General features: G+C 47.3%; 2 protein-coding genes across 2 annotated transcripts in view; both read left to right on the forward strand.

The window, feature by feature from the left end:
• Positions 1 to 19,209, forward strand: part of LOC126536583 (acid-sensing ion channel 2-like) — a 39,734-nt gene extending 20,525 nt beyond the window's left edge. The window contains exons 6-13 of the mRNA XM_072287634.1: positions 2,113 to 2,217; positions 4,990 to 5,104; positions 5,424 to 5,511; positions 11,839 to 11,884; positions 11,972 to 12,003; positions 13,848 to 13,920; positions 15,478 to 15,666; positions 18,897 to 19,209. Coding sequence (XP_072143735.1) covers positions 2,113 to 2,217; positions 4,990 to 5,104; positions 5,424 to 5,511; positions 11,839 to 11,884; positions 11,972 to 12,003; positions 13,848 to 13,920; positions 15,478 to 15,666; positions 18,897 to 19,193 — 945 coding nt within the window. The 3' untranslated portion in view covers positions 19,194 to 19,209. The remainder of the gene's footprint in view (positions 1 to 2,112; positions 2,218 to 4,989; positions 5,105 to 5,423; positions 5,512 to 11,838; positions 11,885 to 11,971; positions 12,004 to 13,847; positions 13,921 to 15,477; positions 15,667 to 18,896) is intronic.
• A 6,020-nt stretch (positions 19,210 to 25,229) lies between these two features.
• LOC126536584 (uncharacterized) overlaps positions 25,230 to 26,301 on the forward strand; it is a 30,284-nt gene continuing 29,212 nt past the window's right edge. Inside the window, exon 1 of the mRNA XM_072287635.1 lies at positions 25,230 to 25,269. Coding sequence (XP_072143736.1) covers positions 25,230 to 25,269 — 40 coding nt within the window. The remainder of the gene's footprint in view (positions 25,270 to 26,301) is intronic.

The raw sequence follows: 26,301 nt of genomic DNA on the forward strand, positions 1-26,301 counted from the left end.
TAGAGAAGATTCAGTTTTAAGCAATTCCCTCAGGATTGCTTTTACCACAGAGATATACATATTAAGATGACTTTAACATGTAAAATGACATTACTATTTTCATTTAAAATGAAGCTAGTAATTAGACAATATTTTGAAAATTCCGCTAATCACCTGTTTAACCTAAGCAGTATGACGATTGATCGTAATGCGAGATGTCATCCATCGCGTCTTTCGAGCAGTCCATCACCGATTCAAGATATGCAAGAAATTGAAGCTTGTAATTTCTGCCGCTTAATGAACTTCAGGCAATTTCATCCAGTAAATCGAAACTAAGCTTTCGAATAGCGCAACCTTCACGCCTTTAGCAGACAACAATGAATGGCGTGACTGTTGACGCCTCACCGTCGGATGAGCATGAAACGAGCGCCTTTATCAACCCTCGATCGCGCTATCTTTATGTTGGGGATGCATTAAGAAATCGGTGCGCAAGATTATCAAACATCGGATTTGCCGACGCACTAAAGTTTTAAAGCGAATAGCCTTCTTTGCCTCTTTCGCCCGTTTCCGTGGTTGGCGGTTGTCGGTGTTCCGCGGTGGTTGATGACCTGTGGTCGGGCTTGCGATATAAATGCGCCGAGGAAAAGGGTGCGTGCTTTCGCGCATTGAAGTTGGGGCGAGGCGCGTAGGGGAGGGGAGAGCGTTGTGCGTGAAGGGGTGGGAAGGACGGGAAGGCAGGGCCTGTAGCTCCCTCGCTCGCTCTTTCGTTTGGGCTAATCGCTTACGTTGAAAATCATCGTCGATGATTTTTGCGCAATTTTTTACAGCGCAAGCTGTTATGGGCTCAATCTACAGCCGTTTCGGTTGGCGATGTTGTCCACCGCCGCCGCAGGTGTCCGTCCCGGCCAACGCCAGGAATGAGAAAAATAAATATCCACTTCCGGCCAGGACTGAGCCCGGGCGCTCTGCGCGCGAGTCAGCTACTCTACCACTGCGCCACGCCAGCGCTTGCTAGCTTCTGCGGAAACATGCCCTATACAGGCGTCCTAGCGCGCGAGGAGTCACGTGATATGAGATGGGCACCGCGTAGCGTCGGTACGTGCTAACTTTGCATTGTAGTTGCGTTCCATTCCACCAGGTGTCATGACATGCAGTAGCTGCATTGTATCGTGCCACGTGTCAAGGGATGTGACATGTGCGCCGCGTAGTCTCGATACCTGTGTTTATTCTTCGGCACACGTTATAGCGCCAACTCGCTAGGTACGAACCATACTGCTGAAGAAGCGAATCGTCGAGCTACTTTCGCGGCTGCAACCAGGCAACGTCGGGCTCAGCAGACCAGTCTGCAGAGAGCTTCACGAGCCGCAGCTCGCCGTCGACGCCGGGCGGGACAGTGCAGTTCGTTCTCGTGAGAACGACGCAAGAGACTTCGCCGCGAAGACCCTCTAGTCCGTGTTGCCGAAAATGCGGCCCGTATACTCGGTACTTGCAGTTAGCGTCTTCAAGCAGTTTTACGACCGTCACCCATGGAGCCGCTTCTCCAGCTTACGCTGTGATCGCTGCACGTTCCGCGGCGCAGGCTTGTCACTTTCTTTGTCAAAACGACTAATCCCCTATTTTCGGCCTACGAACACATTATTGATTTTTGCATCGTAGTCATACTTGACTGCTGGTTCATGTAAAAGAAGCGAGATATGATTAAAAACCAAGACCACAACAAAACAAACAATTGGAACATAGTTTGAGTTTCCCCATTTCGCTCTCAGTAGCTTTCATATGCTACTGAAAAGTTGCCACCTAAACATTCTTCACATCCCCGGCGCCTTACTGGCCCGGCCTGAGTCCAGGTGGTGTAACGGGGTGTGAAGTGTAACTTGTTGCATGGTGTATTTGACGGCGACAAAAGTCCTCGGAATGTAGTGACGTGCATCGCAAGCTCAGTAAACGACACGTGCACTGCTGCAGCTTCTTAAGTGAACCGACCTAAATGACCGACCTCAGTGTGGTCTCTACGCGCTCCTTCTTTCTTTTCATCACTCGTTCCCCGAGTAGAGTAGCAAACTGAAAGCGCGTTTTGTTGATTCCTTTTGTTTTGTATATTTTTTTGTTGCGCCTCACTGTGGCGATTCGCAGGAGAAAAGGACAGCACTTCCGGAGCCGTACCAGTATCCGTGCCGTAGCCGTTGGCCGCACCCTTTGAGGGGATTCAGCCTCAACAACAGCATGTACACCAGGGAGGTACGTACGCGCTTCAAGCGCTACTTTAGTGAACGTTTTAGTGAAAGCCGACCAGCCGTATAGTAGCTCTGCGTCTATGGCGTTCTGCTTCTGTGTGTAAGGCCGCGTGTTCGATTCCCAACCGTGGCAAACTCATTATGCGGTGACTTGCGGACGGATACGAGAACGCCCGTGTATTGAGGTATTGTTGCACGTTAAATGAGTCCAAATTTTTATATTTATTTCAGATGCTGTCAATCCCAGTGGGATTTTTACAGGTTGGGCATATATTGTATACTCACAAATATCGATAAAAAACAGGTTTACATAACTTCAACAATGATATTTGCAATCGACGCGAAGCAGATATACACATATGGCAGGAAATAAAACATGAATGATACAGTGAATTTGGCAAAAAGGGGTGGAAATTGCATAGACAAATACAATGCTTATACAGATTTTATCTTATACAACGACGTGAGTGGTGTGTTATTTCCGGCTAGCATAATCTAATTATTGCGCAACAGTTCTTTTACAAGGGTTACTAATTTCGGCAACGATGTGTTAGCCGTTATGCAGAGCTCCAGGCTATTCCATTCTATTATTGCAAGAGGAAAGAACGAATATCTAAAACAGTCAGTGCGAAATGCATATTCTTTAAGTGTTAGTGAATGTTTATGGCGGGAAGGTCTGGTGTCAGCTAGGGATATATACAACGAAGTATTTATTCATAATGCATTGTGTATTAATTGGAACAATAATATTGGTTTTGCTAGCTTGGCGCGGTTTCGCAGAGTAGGAATACAAGCTTGTTTTAGCAGTTGGGTAGGTGAATCGCTATTCTTGTATTTGTTAAAGATGAATCTAATTTCCTTTCGCTGCACTCCTTCTAGTTTGTTAATAAGCTGTTGCGTATAAGGAAACCAGACTGTGTTACCATATTCGAGAACTGGGCGAATAAATGCGTTGTATGATAACAGTTTAATTTCCGGTGGCGCAGCTCGAAGTCTTCTTCTGAGGAAGAACAGCTGTTTTAAAGCAGATGGTATGATATAGTTAATATGCGATTCCCATTTGAGGTCATGTGATATGATCAAGCCAAGATATTTATGCTCATGAACTCGGGTGAGTGGTATGTTATTGATAGTGTATTCGAAGTCCGACCTATGTTTTTTGCGGGTTATAGATAAGTCGGTCAAATGGTCAAAAATAACACGGAACTTTTCATTGCGGTTTCACACGTAATGCTGGTGTAGTTTCGAGGTCGCAACATCCTACACCCCTACAAAGGCTATTATACCTTGTAGGGTATAATCTTGTTCCACAGCAATAATGAACATTATTATTGAGAACCGTTCCTTTTCCTAATGCAAGTGACAGAGAATAAATCTATAGTGCTAATACTATCTCTGAATATTCCGCGCTACTGTTCTGCCGTACCCCTTTGCGATGAATGTGAAAGGGCGGATCAAGTCTAACAGCAAGCTTGCTACACAGGTCACAAGATTAATGCTAAGTATTATCGTATAGCACGTCCTGCACGTGATATATTTGCATCGATCGTACTGATAAGACGTGAGAGTTATATCACTACCTACGCGGCGCACTATAGTATCGTGAAGGACGGCAAAGCAATAATTTGTACAGCCATGCCATAGAATGTACCCGTGACAACGAACATGACACAGCTCCTTAGAACTTTAATGTCGCAGAACCCACAAGAGACACAGGAGAGGCATATTAGGAACTCTATCTTCTCAACTTTCACTTCCCTTTAAGTTCGAGAAGTTCAGGCAAGCACAATTCCCATTTCTCCCTTCTTGGTGCAGGGTAGCAACCGGGCTCAGACTGGTTAACCTCTCGTCCTTACTCTTATGACGTCTCTGTTTTTTCCAGATGAGTCAGTTTCTTTTGTACTGATAACTATTAAAAGTTCATAATATCTAATTTACGGACATTTTCGTGTGCTCTGCCCGAAATGTCTTTATATGCCAATAGTAAAAATACGGCTGCTAATTAAGTCTGGAATTCAAATCAGCCTTCTCGTCTTTAACAAAGTCACTATACGCAACTGCGCGGCGTTTTGCAAGCTACCAGTAAGAATTTGGGTCTAGATCTTAATGTTTTCTCTTCCATGTGCAACGTCGAGCAACGTTACCGTGTGATCAAGTACACTGATGGCCCAATCATCTTCCTTGTGACTTCAAATGTAAACTCTACACTTGGTAGCCCATACACTTGGCCTCTTCGTGCTTTCTCCACATTGGACAGTGACATGAGATTGGCTGACGTGAAAATTAGTTCTGAAAACACACACACACACACACACACACACACACACACACACACACACACACACACACACACACACACACACACACACACACACACACACACACACACACACACACACACACACACACACACACACACACACACACACACACACACACACACACACACACACACGCGCGCGCGCACACACGCACGCACGCACGCACGCACGCACGCACGCACATTGCTAAATACCTGTTACTACGTCGTACCAGCAAGGCAGAAAGTCTACGCCCTTGTGCATTGGGGGCACGTTTAAGAACCCCAGGTGGTCAAGATTAATCCGGAGTTCCCACTACGGCGAGCTTCGTAAATATATTTTGGTTTTGGTACGTAAAACTCCTCAAATAAATTAACGTCAACCCTCGTCAGGCAATTTTCGCTCTGTCCCAGAAGGCAACATCATGGCTACTCTTTGGAACAGATGTGTATAACCGCTGTGACCGCGTTGCGCAGGACTGCCTGTACGTGTGCCAACAGGACCACACGCGTCGCATGTGCGGCTGTGAGAACCGCGACCTGCCCACCACGTCGAACAGGCGGGGCGGCAAAACATACCCCATCTGTGAAGGTGCGGCGTGGGCACGATCACCTTTGCGTTTGCCCCGCATTCTCCCTTAATTCCTTCCAAGACGTTGGATGACCTGCTGTTTTTATCGTTGTACTTGTACACTGTACATAGCGCCTTGCTGTAGACCCTTTCTTCATTGCTGCATGCACTGAGTATCTCAATCCCATGTCCCATGTTCTCGCCTTTTCGAAACTGTTGCCGTGTGTGTGTGTGTGTGTGTGTGTGTACGGTAACCGACGGTGGCTCAGCTAGACACACATACGCGCCGATGTGGCGCCCTTCTTACAACGCCCGTCGTCTCTGTCTCCGGGACTTGCAGAGTCGCGGGAGCAGTGCCTCAGGGAAGTGCAAGTCATCATGAACCTGGAGTCGATAGAGAATGTCTGCAGGTGCCACCGGTCATGCGTGTGAGTCGTCGGCAGCGCACGGGAGCCCTCTGCGCGTGGTGCTGTTTCTTACTATGTTCCGGTTGGCTTGAGCGTCGAGCGATTGCGAATAATGCAATTTAGATTACAGGCAGGTAAAACGACAGGGTTTAAGAGCCGAGATGCTGGGTACGCTGTGGCCGTCATTTTCATTGGCGACGGTGACGTCCCCATGGTGGAGTTACTGTTGACGAAGTGCCGTATCTGTGAAGTCGATGTCGTCAGACTACGTCCCGATTTCATAAGAAAACATAAGTCTGCCACCGACAGAATCTGAGATTCAAACTCATGTCCGTGCGGTAATAGTGCACTTGGGAGCTGGACGCACACACTGCGACGTGCAGATTCGGCAGTTCGTAATTTGTGCGGGATTTTGCGCCTTACATTGACTCTGCAAGTGGTGGTGTCTGTGCACGTACTTCAGAGGCCGCAATTGGCAATGATGTAGCAGACGATCGATAAACGTTGTGTGCGCCGTAAATAAGTTATTCAGATGGTGGTGGTGTCCTTTGTGAAAGCCTTGTGCTGCTGCAGCAAATAATTTCAGAGCCGGATGAACCATTGAAGTCTGCTGATATTTTTATGCGATAGCGTGAAATGGTCCATTGAGCGTAAAAACCGGCGTCTGTCGTCTGTAGCAGCAAAACGGCAGGTTAATTCCCATTGGCTGCGACGCTACGCCACGAGCGTGCTCTGACGGAGTTGTCATTGGCTGCAATGCCACGTCTCGGGTGCGCCTCGATGGAGCAGAGCAGGCGAAATGGAAAACCTGCTGCAGCGCTAGCGCGCCAGGTGTTGAATGAGGGGAGAGGGCACCGCCGCGACGCCACGTCACCATCGCTCTCGGAAGCCTGTGTTATCCGCGCGTTCCTTGTCCGCGCAAGCTCTGGTGGAAGGAACGAAAGAACAACGACGATAACGTTCAGACTGTTCTTATGGCATGTTTGCTGCCATTGTTGTCAGCTGCGCCGTCATCAAATTGGTAGCCCAGCGCGGGATACGCCGACAACTGGCGACGGTGGTCGAGTTTAAATGCGCTTGTTCTAAACCGGTTAGCGAGATTAAAATAGAAATTCTTGGTAGCCTGTGTAGGACACCGTATAGTGCAGGGTTCCTGATTGATCTGCACCGAGTAATGTATTCGAATGCGAGATAGAATATTATCGATCAAGCGTACGGCACCACGCGTTTTGCCACAGTCGAGTATGTGGCACAATAAAAAAATTAGGAAAGTTACGTAGGCTATATTCAGTGTTGCCATAATTTTTTGAAGCATGCTGCTAAAGTGAAACGAAAAAGTCGCCATATTTCTGCTAAATTTTGCTGCAACGTTGCTGAAGGTATCACTAAATCTTTTGAGTAAACTTTAGGTATACCGTACGCGCATTGAAACACTGTTATATTTAGTAAAGCAATGAACGGTGCCAGTTGGTGAGCGTTCATGATTGTATTGCTCTTAGTTTTACACCGACGGCGTCACGTACGTCCACGTCTTGTTCCTTTACGTTCGTCCATTAATTCTTGCGTCAGTGTAACACTAAGCGCAATACAATCATGGACACTGCTATACACACTAGCCTGGGATCAATCACTTACCAAAACGTCTCATGTTTTCCTAGATCCCTTGTGAGAGAGGAATAAACAGGGAATTTACTGCCAGTGCGTAGTGGGCCTTTTTGTTTACTATTACACTTGCATAAAAACGAAATATGACACCTGGAGTTCGGCGTTTTCCCACAGATGAGAGAGTCAAAATGAAGCATGATTCAAAAGAACACAAGTACTCTGATTTCCCTAGTGCACAAAGGTGCTTGGTTCACATTAACCCTAAAATTTTCCTAATTCTTGGGCCCTATAACGTAAAACTATTCCAATATGCTTTTATTCCAATCTCCTGACGTCAAATTTGCGTAACCGCCGACGCAAGCATCGGGCGGTGAGCCGCATGGTTGTATGAAGAGACCAATTAAGCGCTCTCCTCATTTATAGGAGGTCACTTTTGTTGGCGTTAAAGAAGAATAACATTACCTACACTGAGCGGCTTGTCTTATCTAATTGGCTGACAAGAGGCGAGGAGCACGCTCAAGTGGAAAGGGATTCGATGGGGCCGAGCCAGTGCACTGAAAACCGATAACCGGATGAAGAGGGTGGTGCCGGCGTCTGCTATTGGTCCGCTTTGCCTTACTCAGCTTGCGATGGCTGGTCGAAAAGCGCGGCGGAATGCAACGGAAGGTTAAGAATGCTGCTAAAACGGATCCTCAGCAAAGAGTTGGCAGAGCGAGGTAGTTAACGTGCCGAGAGTGCTCGAATACGTTACACGGCCACGCAAAAATTTTATTGTATGCAAATAAACCCATGCTCTCCGGCAGGTGCGAGTATATAGCCAGTGCGTGACCGATCGGCGGCAGCCATCTTTTATTCCTTTCCGAACGGGGCAAACTGCGGCTATTCAGAAAAACATTCAGTTTTGTTCGGCATAATAATGCATCTTTAACGCGTACACCTCACTTTGACTCAGTGAGTTCTCGCGGTTTTGTGACGTCGCGTGACAGGCTGGTGAAGTGGGCGCAGCCCTAAAACTTTTTACCAATAGCCAAGGTCTAATGGCGAAAAGGAGTCGAATGAGAAATAACTATTTTTTTTTGTTCGGTCCAATCATGCATAATCAGTGTGTACACGTCATATCAAATGGGGAGCTATCGCGGTTTCCGTGACGTCGCGTGACAGACAGGCGATGTGCGAGTGGTCCAAAGAAGTTTGCGACAAATCGCGGAGGGCTGATTACAGAATTCGAGTGGAAAAGTTTGGAATAGCTTTACTTAGGCTTAGCGCAAATAGATGACCCTTCTACTGGTGGCGCCGAAGATTACCCTGCGCTGCTCGAGCCCGAAGATGGTTGTGGCTCCTGCACTTGCTTCAACCTCCCGCGCTTGCGCTCCCTATGGAGGCGGACATGTTCCACCGTGTTCCTGTATACAGACTAGGATATTCCTCTATCTTACTGCTCGAGCCTCCTCACGCAATTTCTGGACTGTGGAGCTGGCGCGTCCGCCATGGACGCCGAGACAAAGGGAGGAAAGCACGCCGGGATCGACGGAGGCCGTGACCACGAGACAGGGACGCAGATGGGTACTGAGGTGAACTGATTTATTGGTGACACGGCCTGTTTTATAAACGCGGCTGATCATGTGACTGATTACTTAGCACCCAATGAGGACGAGTGAAGCTGGTTCCGAAGCCGAAACCCATTAAACGCACTACATCACACGGACCCTACGTGTCGAACACAGGGGCGCCATAGCCGAGTAGACTTGAAATGGTTGCAAGAAATTGTGCACTTCTAGGCGTTATAAATCCTCATGAGCACCACCTTGAGTTTGATTAATTATATCTTCTATGGCATAGTGAGTTCTCTCAAATGCGACCACTCCTGCTCGGATGGTGTGATGATGTGCGCGAACTCGCTGCGATCTGATCATCAAGGACACTTGTGAGTTTACAGTGCCGCTCGAGCTTTCCGTGCAATTAAGACGATGACGTGCCTCGTGGGTTTCGCGCGAGCGCCGCAAGAAAAAAACTGGGCCGCGCTTAATCACTACAACAAGCTCGGCATTTTTCGTCGTACATGTTCAAGGAGAGATAATAAAACGTACTCCCAGATAGCTTTACTCCATGCTAGTTTACTAGTCTACTTGTTTAACGTTTCAGCACGCGAGGGGCCTGCTAAGTGGCTCCTGATCATGATCGCTTCAAGTAGATAGAGCTGATAGCTTATACACATAAAATTAAAATATTAAAGAAAATTCACCGACGATCACGGTACTCCCTAACACGAAACTTCAGAGCAGCTCTATGCGTGTTTTCATTTCGCGATAGATTGTTCGACGCGGACAATCTGTCTCGCACGGCACGTTGGAAACAGAGCGAAGTGTGGCGCGACTGCCTCGCTAATCGGGAGATGGCGAGAGGTAGCGCGCGGGTGAAGCGTGGGCGCAATTCACAGCAGCCGCCACAGACAGACCTCCCTTCATACAGCGCTTTGTTTCCATACAGACGACGTGCGTTACCCTGGCGCCATCTCGTATATATAGCTATCGTACGTCGCACAGCCACCACGAAGGAAAACAGTCTATCGTGCTATGCGAAACATAAACTGGAACCTGGCAGTGAACCATACTACAGGGGGGACAGACCGAGCGCACTATACTCTTCCAAGCTCGCACAGGATCTTTGGCCACTCAACAACGACCACGTGAACTGCTCGACACGGACCCTTCGTGCCGTTTGTGCGGTGCCCCCGAAGAAACAGTTGCCCACGTGTTGCAGGTTTGCCCACGCCTGCATGATAAACCCCGAACACCGCCAAGTTTGACTGAACTCTCGGGCCTGTCCGGTCAAATGGACGAGGCACAAATCGATCGGATCCAGTCACCGAAGAGCCTATTGCTGCGGTGGGAACGGCCCTGCAGACAAACCGAAAGCCGACCGGCCGGGTTAACACCCAACACACCCCCTTTGCCAACCGCGCACACCTGCACAACACTCCTTGGACACCGATGCACAGACGACGGCTGCGCAGAGTGCAGAGTGGAGCCGTTGCCAATCCTTCCTCAGGACACGAGTGGAGCCCAGCAATATCCACCCATGCGCCGCCATACCACTCAGTTGGCGACGCCAAACTTGGCTTGGTTCGTCTTGGCGCCGCGCTGTCTGCGAAAGTGTTGTGAACGAAGGGGGGAGTGCTCACAAATAGTCCTGCGAAATTGTGGTGAAACTCTACAGTGCACGAACAAAAAACCAGAGCGGACTGTGAGAGACAGCAAAAACTATTTTTCCTGTGGGGCCTAAAAGGCCTGCCTTGTGTTAAAAGGGGCTAGCAACAAACTTATTTACTTAATTACTTACTTACTTACGCAGAGTCTGTCTTGCGCGGCACTACGCTTTTCTTCTCACGCCTTTGTCATACCCCCTCCTCCGCTTTCCTCTTCGCGCTCTCTTCGCTATCGCCATCTTTCATAACCCGCTGCGCTCTGCGTTCGCTCTTTGATCCTTTGCTGAGCTCATTCAATCAGTTACGCCGATGACGCCGACGCTCGCCACAGGAACAAGCGCCTAAGAGCTGTGCTCTAAAACAAACTATAAAACAAATCTCCAATCGAAGAAGCCCACGGTTGACTAGACAGAATATGAGAAGGAGACGGCCTGGAACAAGTCGGCGGCTTGGAGCAGGGAAGTCGGCTAGGGCGCAGAGAGGGAAGCTTGCCGGGTGCTTGGACCCGGTCTCACGAGGCCTCTACCTAGCCGGCTATGGTCTTCCCTGGCCTGTTGTCTCGTGACAACAACGTGGTAGGAACCATGGCGTATGGTCACGCGAATGGTGGCGCGTTCGAACGATCCTTTTCGTCCATTCCAGTGTCCTGGTCCTAAGCCTTTTCCGGTACTGTCCCGCGAAGCGGGCCGGCGCACGCCCGATACGTCCGCGCCCCTCGCCGACCACAAGCCCACGAGGAAGCCTACTCCCGTTTGCGCCCGAGTAACCCCGCCGTTAGGTGGCGTTAGCAGCGCAACACTCGCGCCATCTCTCGTACTAGTCTGCAACCACACCGCCAGCGCAAAGCCGCGCGGCGAAGCCGGATTACAAGAGACGGGAGCTATGCGGGGAAAGCAACATCAGGTTCAAAAGTGTTACGTTTTGGGCGAGTTAATTGTACATGGTTCTTATTAGACTTTTGCGCGCACAAAGACAGTACGTCTTCGTTCGACGTCCTGTCTTTATGCGCGCAGAAGTCTAATAAGCAACATCAGGGGACGCGTGAGAGTCTAGCATATCCACAATATAAAATGTGGTCGTTCTGTTTGTTAATTTTCAGCTGGCTTTACTTATTTCGGGCTTTGCATTATTACCTCGCGTGGTAATAAAATAGCACACGAGCCAACTCGTTACAGATGGACAAACTTACTGCCGAGCTGTACACGCCTCTTTGAATGCAGCGCGCGAGGCTAAATTTAGTTCTGACTACGTCATATACGGCAGGGCAATGGCGCCACCAGCGTACGCAACACCATGCATGATCCAGTAATCGCATTCTCCCTCTACACATCGATACCAAAGCGAGGCACATGGGCAGTACAGTTGCAAATATATGAGCGATAATAGTAAAACTTGTTTCCGTTACATGCAGATTTAGTAAGAGACTCCCTCTGACTCATTTTAAAAACGTTTCAAGTAAAAAAAAGCCCTGCCTGATAAGGCGTCGTGCGACGTGCTTGGAAGTGTCATGTACGGCTTGCCATCATTTTTTTTTTCAGAAACCTAGATTACCACAGAGAGGTCTCACGAACTGCACTGCCAGAGGTGAGTGTCATGAGTTGTGATGTCGTAGAGAAAGCCATGCGATAAAGAACGTTTTTTTCTCTCTCTATTTTGTTCACGTATTCTCAGTCTTTCATGGCTGGATCGGATGGCAGGAAAAGGTAAGCATAACTGTCGACATAAATTTATCGTGAAAGAACACAGAGGGATTTTGTACAGCACACAAAGTTGGTGAGCAATTCGTAAACGCCAAAGAAACTCGTACGAAAGCGCTTGCACAAAGCGGAAAATATACTAATACCGCTGTACCGTCGCTGAGCAGATAGGAGCCTTCAGAGACACCGCATGCTAAAAGTATATGCCTACTTATTAATTATAAATGCTAGAAAAGTGAAATTTCTGAATTGAATTCAAATGCGAGTATTCGAGAAAAACGACGTCCGTATCGAATATCTAATACCCTCTAACTTTTTATACAACATGAAGTATGAAGTTTGCGAGTTAGCTTAGTAAAAAAAAAAAAAAAAGGCTTCTATGCTATATTTTTCGCGTGTTCGTGATACGGCGCGCAATTAGCCTACTTTCGGTAATCTGGAGCAATATGATTGGAATAAAACTAAAGGGAACAGCATGTCACCAAATGCATGTACCATGTTTTGATCATTGAAGGCGATAATTGTGAAACTACAGCATCGCACATTTTTTTGACTGGCCAAATAATTCAGCCCGCAAAATCGTATCTAGGCTGCCTGCAACGCCGGCCTTTTTCAATGAGTGACTGGAAATCATTGAGGATCGAGGAGTTATTTGCCCGACGCTTTTACTCATAAATCTGGTGCCTCTTCGTTGAAACCGCAGCTCTTCTGGAGTAGAATTGATGGAAGCACTACTCACATTTACAGTTCATTCTCTCTTCCCACAGGTTCCAATAACTGTTATTATCCCTTACAGTCGAATGAAACGAATATTCGACAGTTTGGAATAGGGAATCCTGGAATCGAATTCGAATCGAATGGCAGAAACTACTTGATTCGTATTCAAGATTTAGAGGTCTCGCACACCCCTACTGATAATGGATTGAACTGCACTCCAAGGTAGCGCCATAGTAACCATATAACGCGGGAAAAGTGGTGCTGCAGGGCTACTGCCAGTGAACTCACATATTTAAACCAAACGCATTATTCAGGCAAGTTTAGTGGAAATCCGCCACTTCGAGGAGGTCTCATGCACACACACACAAAAAGGCTGCCATCCACCTGACCTTGCAGAACGCTACAAGGAGCCCGTTTAGGCGTCTTCGAAGGACAAATTTTGTCGTTGAAGAAAATTTTAAGGTTCAGTTCAGCAACCTGCAGCATTGGGCTAATTGGCAATTAATTGCCGCCATTTTATTATTATTGTTGTTATTGTTGATATTATTTGCGTAGAGATAAACCTAGGACAGAGAAAACACGGTCACACAGGAGCATTTTCCTCACTTCTGTACCGGTTTGACGTATAAGGTAAAACGTATTATCCGGAATCTTTGTTTCTGAGTCCGCTTTTTTTCTACAGCTGAAAGAGCACTTGCGCAAAGCTCTCGACACTAAGCCTAGGACACTAAACTTCTGCATTCTTCGCTCGTGAACCAAAAATATTAGAAGCTTTGGTGCTAGGTGGCCAACAAATGAGAGTACTTACGTAGCAGACTTGACGTGGTTAAGTTAAGTATGTTCTGGAAACCACGATGTGATTACGATGCGCGTCGCAGTCCGGCGACTGCGAATTAATTTTGACCACCGGGAGGTCCTTAACGTGAACTGAAATCTAAGAGTACGGGCGTTTTTGTATTTCGTTGCCAGAAAAAAAAAGAAATGTGACCGCCGCAACCGGAATCATACCCGAGACCTCAAGTTAAGCAGCGCAACATCTATAGCAACTAAACTACCGCGGCGGGGTATGACGTAGTGCTCCTGTCGACATTTGCAAACTTGGTTGAACACGGGCGTCGTTCTTCTTCCAACAGGGCCTTGGCTCGCATTAGGATATACTTCACGAGAGACACGTACCTCAAGGTCACGTCCGTGCCGAAGTACGACGTGAGTGCTCGACGGGCTGCGATTTTCCGTGGAGTCGCAGTTCACATTCTTTCTTCTTGTTTTTTTTTGTTGTGGAAAGAGAACTGCGTTAAGGTGCTTCAGTGTCGCTACAGTTACGCGTGAAGGTCTTGCTCGCAGAAACATCCAGAAGAATACGTACGCCAGGCGCTTTATTGGGGCTCACATGATAGGAGCCACTTGAACCAGTATGGCCAAATGGTTGTGGACGTTCCAGTCCCACGCGGGCAGTCACAATGTTTCTATTGACAATGCGTAACCAAGCATGCAAAGGCCCAGAAGAGCTTTCTGCTGCGCTAGTTGGTGTATAGGATTGACGTTCATGTTTTTTGCACAACACACAAAGACTGACTGGCGCTTTCTCTTCTAGTTCAATTGTTGTGATTTGGGGCGCAAAAGGACCAACGTAACTGAATAGGATGTGCAGTTCTTACTGTCCATCAATCACAACTGAGTGGATCATACACTAAACAAATATACGTAAGTATGATGACATCGTATGATAACAAGGCCCGTTCCATCAGGGATGGAACGGGCCTCGTTATCATACGATGTCGCTGTTATCATACGAGAAGGCGCATAAGTGAAATACGAGTGGCGACGCAGTGGTGAAGTTCCCGCACCACGTAGTCGTTGTGACATCATGTTTTTCTTTCGACAGTTGCTACTCAGGTACAGTTAGGAGTTTAACGGTAAAGAAAGCCTACATTTCCTTCTGCACAAAAGAAGGACTTAACCTGACAAAGTTCACCAATATTTCCTGCACGGCAACGTGAAAAATTTCGAGACGATACTTCTGAATTCGTTGCGTCACATACTAACGCGCGGTCATGCAGACGCTATGGCGGGAAATACAGCAAAAAGGAAAGTCTGCCCCGTATATTATCGAGTAATAGCCGAACTTCTCCCGTCAAATGAACGAAGAAAGAGATCCGTACTTCGCAGTCTTAGCTAACGCAGTGTTGCTCTTTCGCGCGCCTTCACGTTATACAGCGATGATGCTCAACCACGACCGTATAGGTGCCCGTGTGGCTGCAATATGTTTAAATTCATATAAGACAGATGATCACAGGGTGACGCAGAATAAAAAGTATCAAGAGTGGTCGAAAAAAAATGCGAAAAGTTGGAGTTAGCGTTTCGACAAAGGAGACTCGTCAGGGTCCTGATTGGAAGACCCATTAGAATGGTCCAATCAGGGTCCTAATAGGAAGACCCATTAGAAAGGTTCAATCAGGGCCCTGATAGTATGACCCATTAGGAAGGTCGAATCAGGGTCCTAAGACGCATTAGAAAGGTCCAATCAGGCTCCTTATAGGAAGACCCATTAGAAAGGTCCAATCAGGGTCCCGATTAGAAAGACACATTAGAAAGACACATCTTCGGCGGGATCTTGACGAATTCCGGTCAGCTCCTTCAAACCGTTAGTCTAAGCCTGAAGCATCTCTTGATCGACCGTTATTGGTCACTGCGGGATGTACCAAGTCTCTTTCGTCTTTGTGCTGCGTTCTATCGGCCTCTTGTGTCCCCGGGCGAACGCAGGGAGCTCGAGTGGTGAGCAGCTTTGGCGGTATCAACGGCATGTACCTGGGCGTGTCCTTCTTCGTTCTCTTCGGAATGTTCGAGACCCTGGTGCGGGCCGTACGGCTGCTCTGGCAGAGGCCTTCTGACACCTCGCGTCGCCGCTCGTGGGGACACCGAGGAGGCCGACATCCGGACGAGAAACATGGGGTGAGCGAACGAGATGCCCGCTGAAGGAAAATCGGGTGGGACGCGATGACGAATTAAATACGAACATTGTGCACGGGGTTCTGATGACATGCGTGCTAGACTCGAATGCCACCGACCATTTGATCGTGTTTGGATTAATCGGCCAGTGAGATCTCGCACGGCGTAAGACGGGAGTTTAAAAACTGGAGGACGCTTAAGCTTCGCCTTCAAGAGTGGAACGCGACAGCGTTCCCGTCGACCCGCCAAGGGGTGTAAGACAATGGGCTACGGCGCAGCGACTACGCGCCCCGCATCGGACGCGGTGAGCGTCGAGCAACGCAGCGTTCGGCGCGACAACGAAATGTGCGCCTGAGCAAGCGACGCACGCCTGAGCCTTAGAAACAGCTCGTTTCTAAGGCAACACCGCGTTCACCAGAGGCGCTTTTGTACCGCTTTGAAGCATCGAACTCGTGGCTCAGTGAGAAGAGGTACGCTATGACCAAGGAAGTAAAAGAAATCGTTTATCAAGGGCAGCTTACAAATGACGGGGAAATGATAGAACGTGCTTTCGTTGACTACTATAGCACGCTGCTAAGCAAGAGGACAAGCGAGATCTCTGCGTTTAAGAGTGAATATTTACATCTTATGCCAAAAATTGATGGTGAGCTTAAGGATGCCCTTGAGAGGCCGATTTCTGTAGCAGAAATTGAAAAGGCTATAGATGACCTTAGTGTAAGGAAATCGCCTGGACCGGACGGACTCGGGGCAGCAATATATAATATTTTCAAGTTTGAAATGGCTGAGGCTCTGCACCGCGTCATAACCAAGTGTTACGAACAAAAATGGACGCCTCCTTCTTTCCGACAGACACACGTAGTACTGATACCTAAATCAACAGACCACATTAAACTTCAATCCGTAGAGGCCTACCGGCCAATAAGCTTAGCAAATATTGATTATAAAGTATTTATGAAGGTGCTCGCCCATCGCCTTCAAAGTGTAGTCAAATCCCTAGTAGGTACACATCAGACATGCGGTATAAAAGGCAGGACTATATTCACAAATATACATATAGCGCGAAGCATACTTGAATGTTGCGATACGATGGGAGATCATGTAGCTATGCTACAACTAGATTTGGCCAAAGCTTTTGACAGGGTGTCCCACGAAATACTGTTTATGCTTCTTGATTATGTTAATGTCGGATCAGTCATTTTGGACGGGGTAAAAATGATGTATGATGGTTGTACCACAAACTTAATTATTAACAACAAACTGAGCAGGCGGATTGCAGTAATGTCTAGCATAAAGCAAGGCTGTCCGACCTCGGCCTTGCTCTTTGCACTTTATTTGGAACCTTTCTGTTTAAAGTTACTACATAGCCATAATATTCGCGGGTACACATTCCTTGGTAGAGAAATAAAAGTTTTAGCTTATGCCGACGACATAGCAGTGTTCTGTCGCGATAAACAGAGCATTGCAGAAGCTGTGAGAGAAGCCCAAGCTTTTTGCAATGCTTCCGGTAGTGCCATAAGCTGGTCAAAATGTTTAGGGCTTTGGCACGGGAATTGGCCAGATGCACCAGAAGTCTTTTGCAAAATGCAGTGGAGTGTATTACCCGGCACTTATCTTGGGGTTCCGCTCAGTGCCTACCGTGAGCCAATCGAATACTGGACGAGCGAGAGAGACGGAATGAAAGAGCAAACTAACAAATGGGGAGGCCACAACTTTTCGATGTTTGCTAGGGCCAAAGTATGTAATATCTTTTTAGTAGCTAAAGTGTTCTACGTCCTGCAGGTGCTATGCATGAGCCGATCTTCAATTCAAAAAACACACAGAGTGTTTGCAGAGTTTATTTGGGGTTCGGTGTGGGAACGCACGAGCAGAAGTAATTTGTTTCACACATTGCGCAATGGGGGACTTGGTTTAACGCATTTGTTTTTCAAGCAACTTGTATCGAGATTTGTTTTCTTCCGCGACCAAAGCGATGGGTTTCTGCGGACGGTAATCCAAGTGAGATTGCGCGATGCTTTGCCCGATTTTGTTGTATCGTCGCACGCAATCAAACCGATGGCACTAAAGGGCTATCTGCGTGAAGTTTCCATGGCGATACGTCTTCTAAACGCTCGTTTTTCGAAAGACTACTTGTTTGCAGTCTCACGAAAACAATTGTATAAGGATCTTGTTGAAGTGTTTGTACCTACACCAGTGTATCGTTCTATGTATTACTTAGGGCCTGAACGAGATGTTTTCAAGCGAGTCAATAATATGCCTGTACGAGCTAACACAAAATCATTCTTTTTCAAACTGCATACCGGCACACTGCCTGTTAAGCCATGGCTAAGAAGCAAGGGCTTGTTTGTCCCATGGTCAGACAACTGTCTTATATGTAACAAGGAAGAAACTGTCGAACATATTTTTCTTGACTGCCACGATGCCCGCTTTCTTTGGGACATCCTGCAAAGAACATTAAAAAAGGAGCTTCCTATCACTGCATTCGGAATAAGGTTTTTGCCATGTGCTGAACCTGACGGTGTGCCGGTGGACATGTTGATGCTATTGTGTATGCAAAGTGTGTGGCGAACTCGTATGGCTGTACGCAATGCTGATGTCGATGCAAGGTCAGCAATGTATTATTTTACTGAGAACGTTAATTATACAAGCGAAGTGTTGAAACTGCTGAGTGATCCGCCAAATTGGCTTTCAGTGTTGGACAGTTTGGCTTCGATGAAGCCATTTTAACATGACACGTCAGTCTTAGTAACGACTAGACGTTTTAACATTCGGTTTTATTTGACAATATTTGTATGTACTTGCCAAGCCGGTAATAAAGAAAAAAAACTCGTGGCTCAGTGGCAACGTCTCCGTCTCACACTCCGGAGACCCTGGTTCGATTCCCACCCAGCCCATCTTGCAAGTTGTTTTTTATTCATGAAGTGCCTGCTGGGATTTATCGCTCACGGCCAACGCCGCCGACACCGACACCGACGCCGACGACACCGGCTTTTCTGCGACACGAGCTCCTTAACGCTGTCGCGTTAAAACAAGAATGCTAGTTACCCACGCTGTCTTACATCGATAATTGATGCAACAAGCCACTTGTGCAGCTTATGCACAAATCAGGTCTGCACACGCTAATTTAAAGGCCTGTGCCGTGTGACAACAACAGCTGATCTATTGCATTGCTCGAAACAGGACGTCTTCAACGTCACTGTGTTCGATATTTCCTAAACAGAGGCTCACTCGCGCAGGTGCAAGGGATCTCGCTCCTCACCGGTCTAACCAAGGAGAGGGCAGCGTTCGACGACTATCAAGTCCTGCCAACCAAGTTCCGTGGGGGTGACTTCCGCTCCCGTATTCCTTTGCCCCGCTTCCGGGACAGTCACCTCCAGCAAAATCGATGGAAGAACCGGGATCACGTGACGGGGTTCCTATCCGGACAACGCGAACAGCAACATCATCCCGCCTTCATGCCGCTGGCCGTGCTGCCCGCCCTGCTGCCTCGAACACGGCGGCAGTACGTCGAGGAGCGTGGTCTTCGTAATTAATATTCTGGAAACCCTGTTCGTTTGCATTTTTCGTTTGTTTGAATTGCACATGAAACTACTAGAGTACGATCGCAAATGCGCATAACGAATGTTTGTCAATTCGATGCTGAGCTTCGCTGCTTTAGGGTGCCGAGTGCTGGGTCTAAACCAGAAACGACACCAATGAAACGTCCAGTGTCAAAAAAATATTTTCGTCATCACTAATAACGAGATCACCTACGAAAACTAATCCTGAAACATAAGTCATGCTAGGCCATGGCTGGGATAATGTAACGATTTTGTTACAATTCTTTCCCTTAACCGCTTCCTTAGTGGCTATCGCGTATGCGTTATCGACCAGCTTCGGTGGCCACAAGCGGCTAAGGAAATAATAGAATAGAGTGAAAGAAATTGTTACATTATCACAAGCAAACCAGCAAAAACAAGCAAGCAAGCAAGAAAAAAAAAAGAAAAAGAAAAGGAGTCTGCTGTTGCAAATTCACCTTGCTCCTATGTTGACACGACTTCTGGAATGCCATACGCTTCAGTGTTAGGACCTAAAGGTTTTATTTGTTTGTTTGTGCTAATAATTTGACCAAACTGGTAATATCAATTATTAGGCTGTGCGTGGATGATTGTGTCATTTATAGATGGACTAGTGAAGCGAATGATATTGATGCCTTACAGGCGATCTGACAATGTGGTTTCGGAGTATGAAAAAAAAATGAACAAAGAGAAAAAGAAAAAAACGGAAGAATGAAAAATGTGTGAATGTAAGTGTTGTTTCACTACTTTCACCAGGAAACGCAAACCTTTCCATTCTTGTTATATAGCCTGTCTGGTAGCCGCTCGACCACATGGAACGTTTTAAATACCTTGTTATGTCATTCTTCTTGCCTATCTTAGAGTAAGCATGTAGGTTACATAGCTGGTAAAGAGTGGTTTGTTAAATTTCATCAAGGAGGAGGAGGAAAAGAGATAAGAAGAAGCCAGGGAGGTTAACCAGAATCATGTCCGGTTGGCTACCCTACACCGGGGGAAAGGGAAAGGGGGAAAACAATGATAACAGGGAGAGAGAGGAGGGAAGGAAAGAAGGAAATTGCAGTGAGTTCGCTGACGTGTGTGGCCTTACAGAAATTGCATTAATAGTCACAGTTGGTCGCACAAGCCCGTCGTCCTTAAGAAGCACGAAAGTGCCTTCACCGCTTTATGGGCCGACGGGCGATGGGGGCGGTGTTCCAGCAGCACCTGCACAGAAAGCGGCCGATTGTCCAGTTTATGAAAAGCTTTGGCAAGTTCTTGTCTCTCAGGGAAATTTCATCAAGAGTCCCATATTTCATCAATATGTCCCAGCTAGATCCTAAAGAAGCTCTGTACATCGCCAATGGGCGGTAAATTCTTGATCATGCCCGTGGGATGTTGGAGCCTCACGGTAGCCAAACGGTCACCTGCACACGCTTCAGCAGATGCAAAACCGTGTTGCGCGCTTTGTCAGTTGTAACTACAACATTGCCTATGGTATAACTAACATTGAGAGTGAAATAGGTTCGATAGCTCTTCAGCAACAAAGAAAATATTTGTGTTAAATTTTCTTGTTGTTGCAATTTTAATAATGAAGCTGTAAACATAAAAGTTCGTCCTTCGTGAGCCCGTAGTATACAGGGTGTTCCAGCTAAATGTAATCAACGTTTTAAAAACGACGGAGTGCGCTAGGGCGCTGAAATCAACTCAGTGGTGTTGAGAATCGCGCGGTTTAATCAGCGGTAACGTTCTCGCTTTGCAAAGTCAATTAATTAGTAAAAACTAATTGCCCAAGATTTTAAATATTGGCCATAACAAGAAAGCGCCAATACGAATATTGCGGATCACATTTAAAAATGGGCGACTGAAGTTTTTGCAACTAAGTGCCATTGATGGAGCTTCTCGCACTTACCTTTAAGGAAAGCTCGCGGAATACAAAAAGAAGCGCGTGATATATGGCTTCCCTATTTGAGCGCTCCCAGGCGACCGATCAAGAAACGAAATCTGCTCGTCTCTGGAGCGCTGTCCGGGACAGGCTTACGTTTCCAGTAGCCGCAAGATGCGCGCCTGCAACTCTCGCTCGAAAGATGTGATCGCGAACGAATAGAAGAAGATGACAATCGCGTTTTCCTTCTCGATTGAACAGTTCTGCGGTTAACATTCAAGCCATTCAAGCCTGAGATTGTGTGTTCGGGCTGCATTCCACGAGTGGAGCGAATGATTTGTATAATGTCACGTCACTTCGAAGCGCGACACACCTTCGTCGCCGCCGCTCACTCTGTGCGCCCAATAGCGACGTTGCACGCCAGTGGGTCTCGAAAACAGGTATGCAAACAACAAATAGACCTATGATGAGCAGAACGAGAACAAGGTAAAAGCGAGCGCCAACGTTTCGACAAGGGCACTTGTCTTTCTCGAGGCGACATAAGCTTGCTTTGGCACTGTATATATGGGTAGGATTGTTCTAAAGGGGAGAGGCGGTAAGGCGGGTCTGTGCGGCAACAACCGAATGTGTGTTAGCTGCGAGGATGTAGAATTGAAAATAGAGGGGTGCTATTCACACGGCCGGTGACACCGCCGGCTGACACACGGCCGCGTGTTCTTTCGTGGAAGAGGCCTGGACGACGGCGAGGGGGGGGGGGGGAGGGGGGCATTATCTGCTTCCCTGGAGGTCAGTGAGCTATCGTCTCTCTGAAAGAGTTCATAAAAGGAGTGGTGGAAAATGGTGCTCGTAAAGAAAATTACTAATATGAAAAAAGAATATATATATATATATATATATATATATATATATATATATATATATAAGAAGAAAAGGAAAATAAAAAAGAAAGGGAAGAAAGAAGAAAACACAAACTGTCCGCGTACAAACGAACATGGCATTTAGCAGGCCGTCCTGCAGCTTAAAAGGTGACAGGGCAGTGACTAAGGCGTTGGCTGTGCGACTTACGCCAGCGATGTGCTTCCCTCGCGGCGGTTTATGATGGCGATAAGCAGACGCAGCGCCAGCACACCTGGCTAAATGCTATGTTCGCTTGTGCGCGGAAGGCTTGGAAGCAGTGCAATGACGACGCGCGAGTGGGCATGTCACGTGGTGCTCTTTGGTATTTCGGGGGCATCGACAGTAAGCTGAAAAACACTAATACTTAATAGATAGAAATACAGAAACTGTTTATTCGGACGTTTTGCAAACCGCTCTGCATCTTTCTAATTGGAATTTCTTCCCTAGCTTCGCTACTTCAGAAACTGGTTAATTAATCTTGACTAAGTATCTAATTAAGGGAAATACAAGATATAGCGTGACGCACTACATACAAAAATTAGCAACATGCATTTGGTTGCGTCGTCTTAGAGAGCATCGGCATATTTTTAAACTCTGACTAAATTTAGCCGAAACACCCCATTTTAAAGAACGCGTTGCCCAGGGCCCATTGCACCTGTTCTCGTGGAGGAGGGTTCTTGCGGACATCTTTTCTTAGAGGCGTGTTTATTTGTATACGTATCTGCGAAGCAAAACAACAGGATGTGAATAAATGTGATTGCGTGCTATATACGTGCCGTTTCCCCTTGAACGTTTCTTATTCCACCGAACAATAAGCTGGAACGTGTTCCAGCTTCCTGTGAAATATTTTACCATTGTATACTCGGCAAACAGCTGCGGCATAAGGTGCCAGTGAACAACCTCCGTCCACATATTTTATGTGCTCACTAGCTTGGTTTTACAGTTCTTCCAGCATTAAAATATCCCTGACTGCTTCTCACGCTTCCCGGCAGCTGCAGCTTGCGTAACCGTAATATTTTCCTGGAAAAGCTGGCGGTGAACGCTATACACGAAGGTGAGCTTTCTGGTTCTTTTTCTGTTTTTGTTCCACCCCCACGGCGGGCGCTACTGCTGCCGCGGATGGGCGGAGACGAGCGCCATCCAAAACGCCTCCTACTTGTGGCGTTGTCGCACAGCTTGAAGAAGGTTGGTAATGAAGTAGATGTTAAAGTTGTTTTTTCCGCTCGGGAAAAATTATCACTGCTCCGCAGGCGTGTGTCTGCTTATGCCACATGACGAAATATTTGCACCACAAACCATACGATGTGCATTTAAAGCATGCACACTGGGTGTGGTTTACATGATTCCCCTGCGAAAAGAAATACGTCGGCCAAACGGGCAGATGCCTAAATGACAGATTGAAAGAGCATTTTTATAATGTTCACACAACCGTTAAAGGCCATCTTGGCATTCCCTGCAGAGACTGCCCTCGTGTCCCTCAATTTGAAAAATGCGTTGTAATCTCCAGACACCGCAAACAGCTTACCCGTAAATTCAAAGCGGGTGACAAGACACAGCGGCTGGGTGAACCTTGCATCAGCATGCCGTCCATCGCCCTCACCATAAACGAAAGCGAGTATCTGGCTGTGATGCGATAGCCTTTCATGAGATATGGGATATCATGCAGATGATTTTTCTACTTTTTGCTCATGCCTGAAGCATATAGTTCTGGCGGTTTCACAAATAAAGCTTAGTTGAAGTCAGCGTCTGTGTTGTGTCCTGTCTTCTGTCCTCGTCACTGGCGCTGTGCAGCCATGTCCATTTTGAATCTCCAACGCGCCCAAGCTTCCAATTTATCGTGCCGTTGATGATTACGACAAATTGTATGAAAAAAAAAACCGCATTTGATAAAAACAAGAAGAATGACGCGTTTTTGAAATAAGTAAATCAGTTGATGATTATAGTGCCAAGAAGGAAATCACTTTAGCTCCATTTTTCTACTATGGAATAGAAGCGTTCCTGCGTGAATGTGCGTGCTTGTGCGTGCGTGTGTGCATGCGTGTGGCGGAGAAAGCGAGGGGATACAGCGCACAATTGTTGTTGTAAGAATGCTCCTTGAACAATGAGTTTGCTTTAGCCGCCTTCACTGAAACGCAACGTGTGCAATCCTTTCAACGTATCTTTATTTCCCAATCATTGTGCCTATATGCACTAGGAGTTCCAGGACAAAAATTGCTTCTACTTGAGTTTCTTTTATCCAGTGTGTGACTTGCGACAAATTCTTAAAAGAAAAAAAAAAGAAATCAGGCTGAATTGTAAGTTTCTCGCAATACAACATATATATGCAGGCTGTCTGCGGTCAACGTGGCGCAAACGCATAGTTCGAATTATTCTCGCCTTCGAAGGGAGTGCGCTTTTCCGTTTCAAGAGAGGCGAGCAGGATTCTCGTTATCAAGAACACAGGCATTCGCTTCCCCCATATTGAATCCACCGATCTCATTAACCGGCGAAACCACGTAAGTAAAAACGGACTCTTTCCTTTTTTTTTCTTATTGTGAAAGCCATGAATAAAGCAAGAATTAGCCCCTTTTGGGTGCAGCGTTCAATACTTATATTCGCCAGATACACGAGGAGTCGCATGCACCAAGGAAAATAAGGACGTTAGAAAATATGCTGCATACGTCACCCGGTCACTGGATAGACCTGCGCTAAAGAAATCGGATAATATTGACACAAGGAGATGCTCCAAGACGACGTAATCCAGCCGTCCACCAGCCCGTGGGCCTCCCCTGTAGTGTTAGTCAGACAGAAAGACAACACACCACGCTTCTGTGTGGATTACAGAAAGTTGAACCGTGTCACCGAGCGCGATGTTTATCCATTGCCACGCATCGACGACGCACTGGATCGTCTACAACATGCCATTTTTTTTCTTCGTTGGCTCTTAAATCAGGGTATTGGCAAATCGAAGTTGATAAACAGGATCGTGAAAAAACAGCGTTTGTGACACCCTGACGGGCTTTATGAGTTCAAAGTTCTCCCTTTCGGTCTCTGTTCCGCACCTGCCACCTTTCAGCGGATGATGGATACCTTGCTTGCTGAACTCAAATGGCAAACCTGCCTCGTATACTTGGACGACGTCGTCGTGTTCTCGAGCACGTTTGACGAACATCTCGCACGACTCGAGAGTGTCCTCGCTGCGATCCATACTGCCGGCCTCACCATCAAGCCTGAAAAATGCTACTTCGGGTTCCAAGAACTCAAATTTCTTGGCCATGTCGTTGGCCCTCAAAGCGTCCGACCAGACCCCGGCAAGTTAGCTGCCGTCGCCGAGTTTTCACCACCCACAGACAAGAAGGCTGTCCAACGCTTCCTTGGTTTGTGCGCATATTATAGGCGCTTCGTCGAGGGATTCTCGAAAATTGCTGAGCCTCTGATACGGCTTACACGCGACGATGTGCCTTTCATTTGGGTGGACGAGCAGCAGCAGCCGTTCAATGAATTGCGCAAGCGTTTGCAAGAGGCCCCAATACTTGCTCATTTCGACGAAGACGCTGACACTGAAATTCATACTGACGCCAGCAATGCGGGTCTCGGCGCAGTTCTTGTGCAGTGGCAAGCTGGTGCGGAACGCACCATCGCTTATGCAAGCCGCAGTCTCACCAAGGCTGAGAAAAACTACTCAACCACTGAAAAAGAATGCTTAGCGGTTGTGTGGGCAATCAGTAAATTCCGACCCTACTTGTACGGTAGACCCTTTAATGCAGTCAATGACCAACCACGCGCTGTTCTGGCTTGCCAACCTCGAGGATCCTTGAGGCAGACTAGCACGTTGGAGCTTGCGCCTACAAGAGTACGACATTACAGTTGTCTACCGATCTGGAAGGAAGCACAGTGACGCTGACTGTCACGCGCACCACTCCCTGGGACGTCATCGGACCCTGACCATGACTTGCCATTTGTCAGCGTTATCGACGCCATAGAGATGGCTGAGCACCAGCACGCTGGCCCTGAGCTGCTGCCGCTGATCGAGCACTTTCAGGGAGTTGAAAGTGTTTTACCCCGCTCGCTCGTGCGCGGCTTATCATCATACTACTTGCACAACAACGTCCTTTACAGGAAAAAACTGCGGAAACGGTCCCAATACGTACCTCCTTGTCGTGCCGTCGGCGCTGCGCTATTTTGCAAGCATTTTGCAAAATTGCCTTAATAGACATTTTGCAAGCCTGCCATGATGAGCCATGCGCGGGACACCTGGGATTCGCTAAGACATTAGCAAGGATACGACAGAAGTATTACTGGCCCCGGCTTTATTCTTCTGCACAACGGTACGTGAAGGCCTGCCGC

This window comes from Dermacentor andersoni, chromosome 4 (assembly GCF_023375885.2).
Source record: "Dermacentor andersoni chromosome 4, qqDerAnde1_hic_scaffold, whole genome shotgun sequence".
Classification (NCBI taxonomy): domain Eukaryota; kingdom Metazoa; phylum Arthropoda; class Arachnida; order Ixodida; family Ixodidae; genus Dermacentor; species Dermacentor andersoni.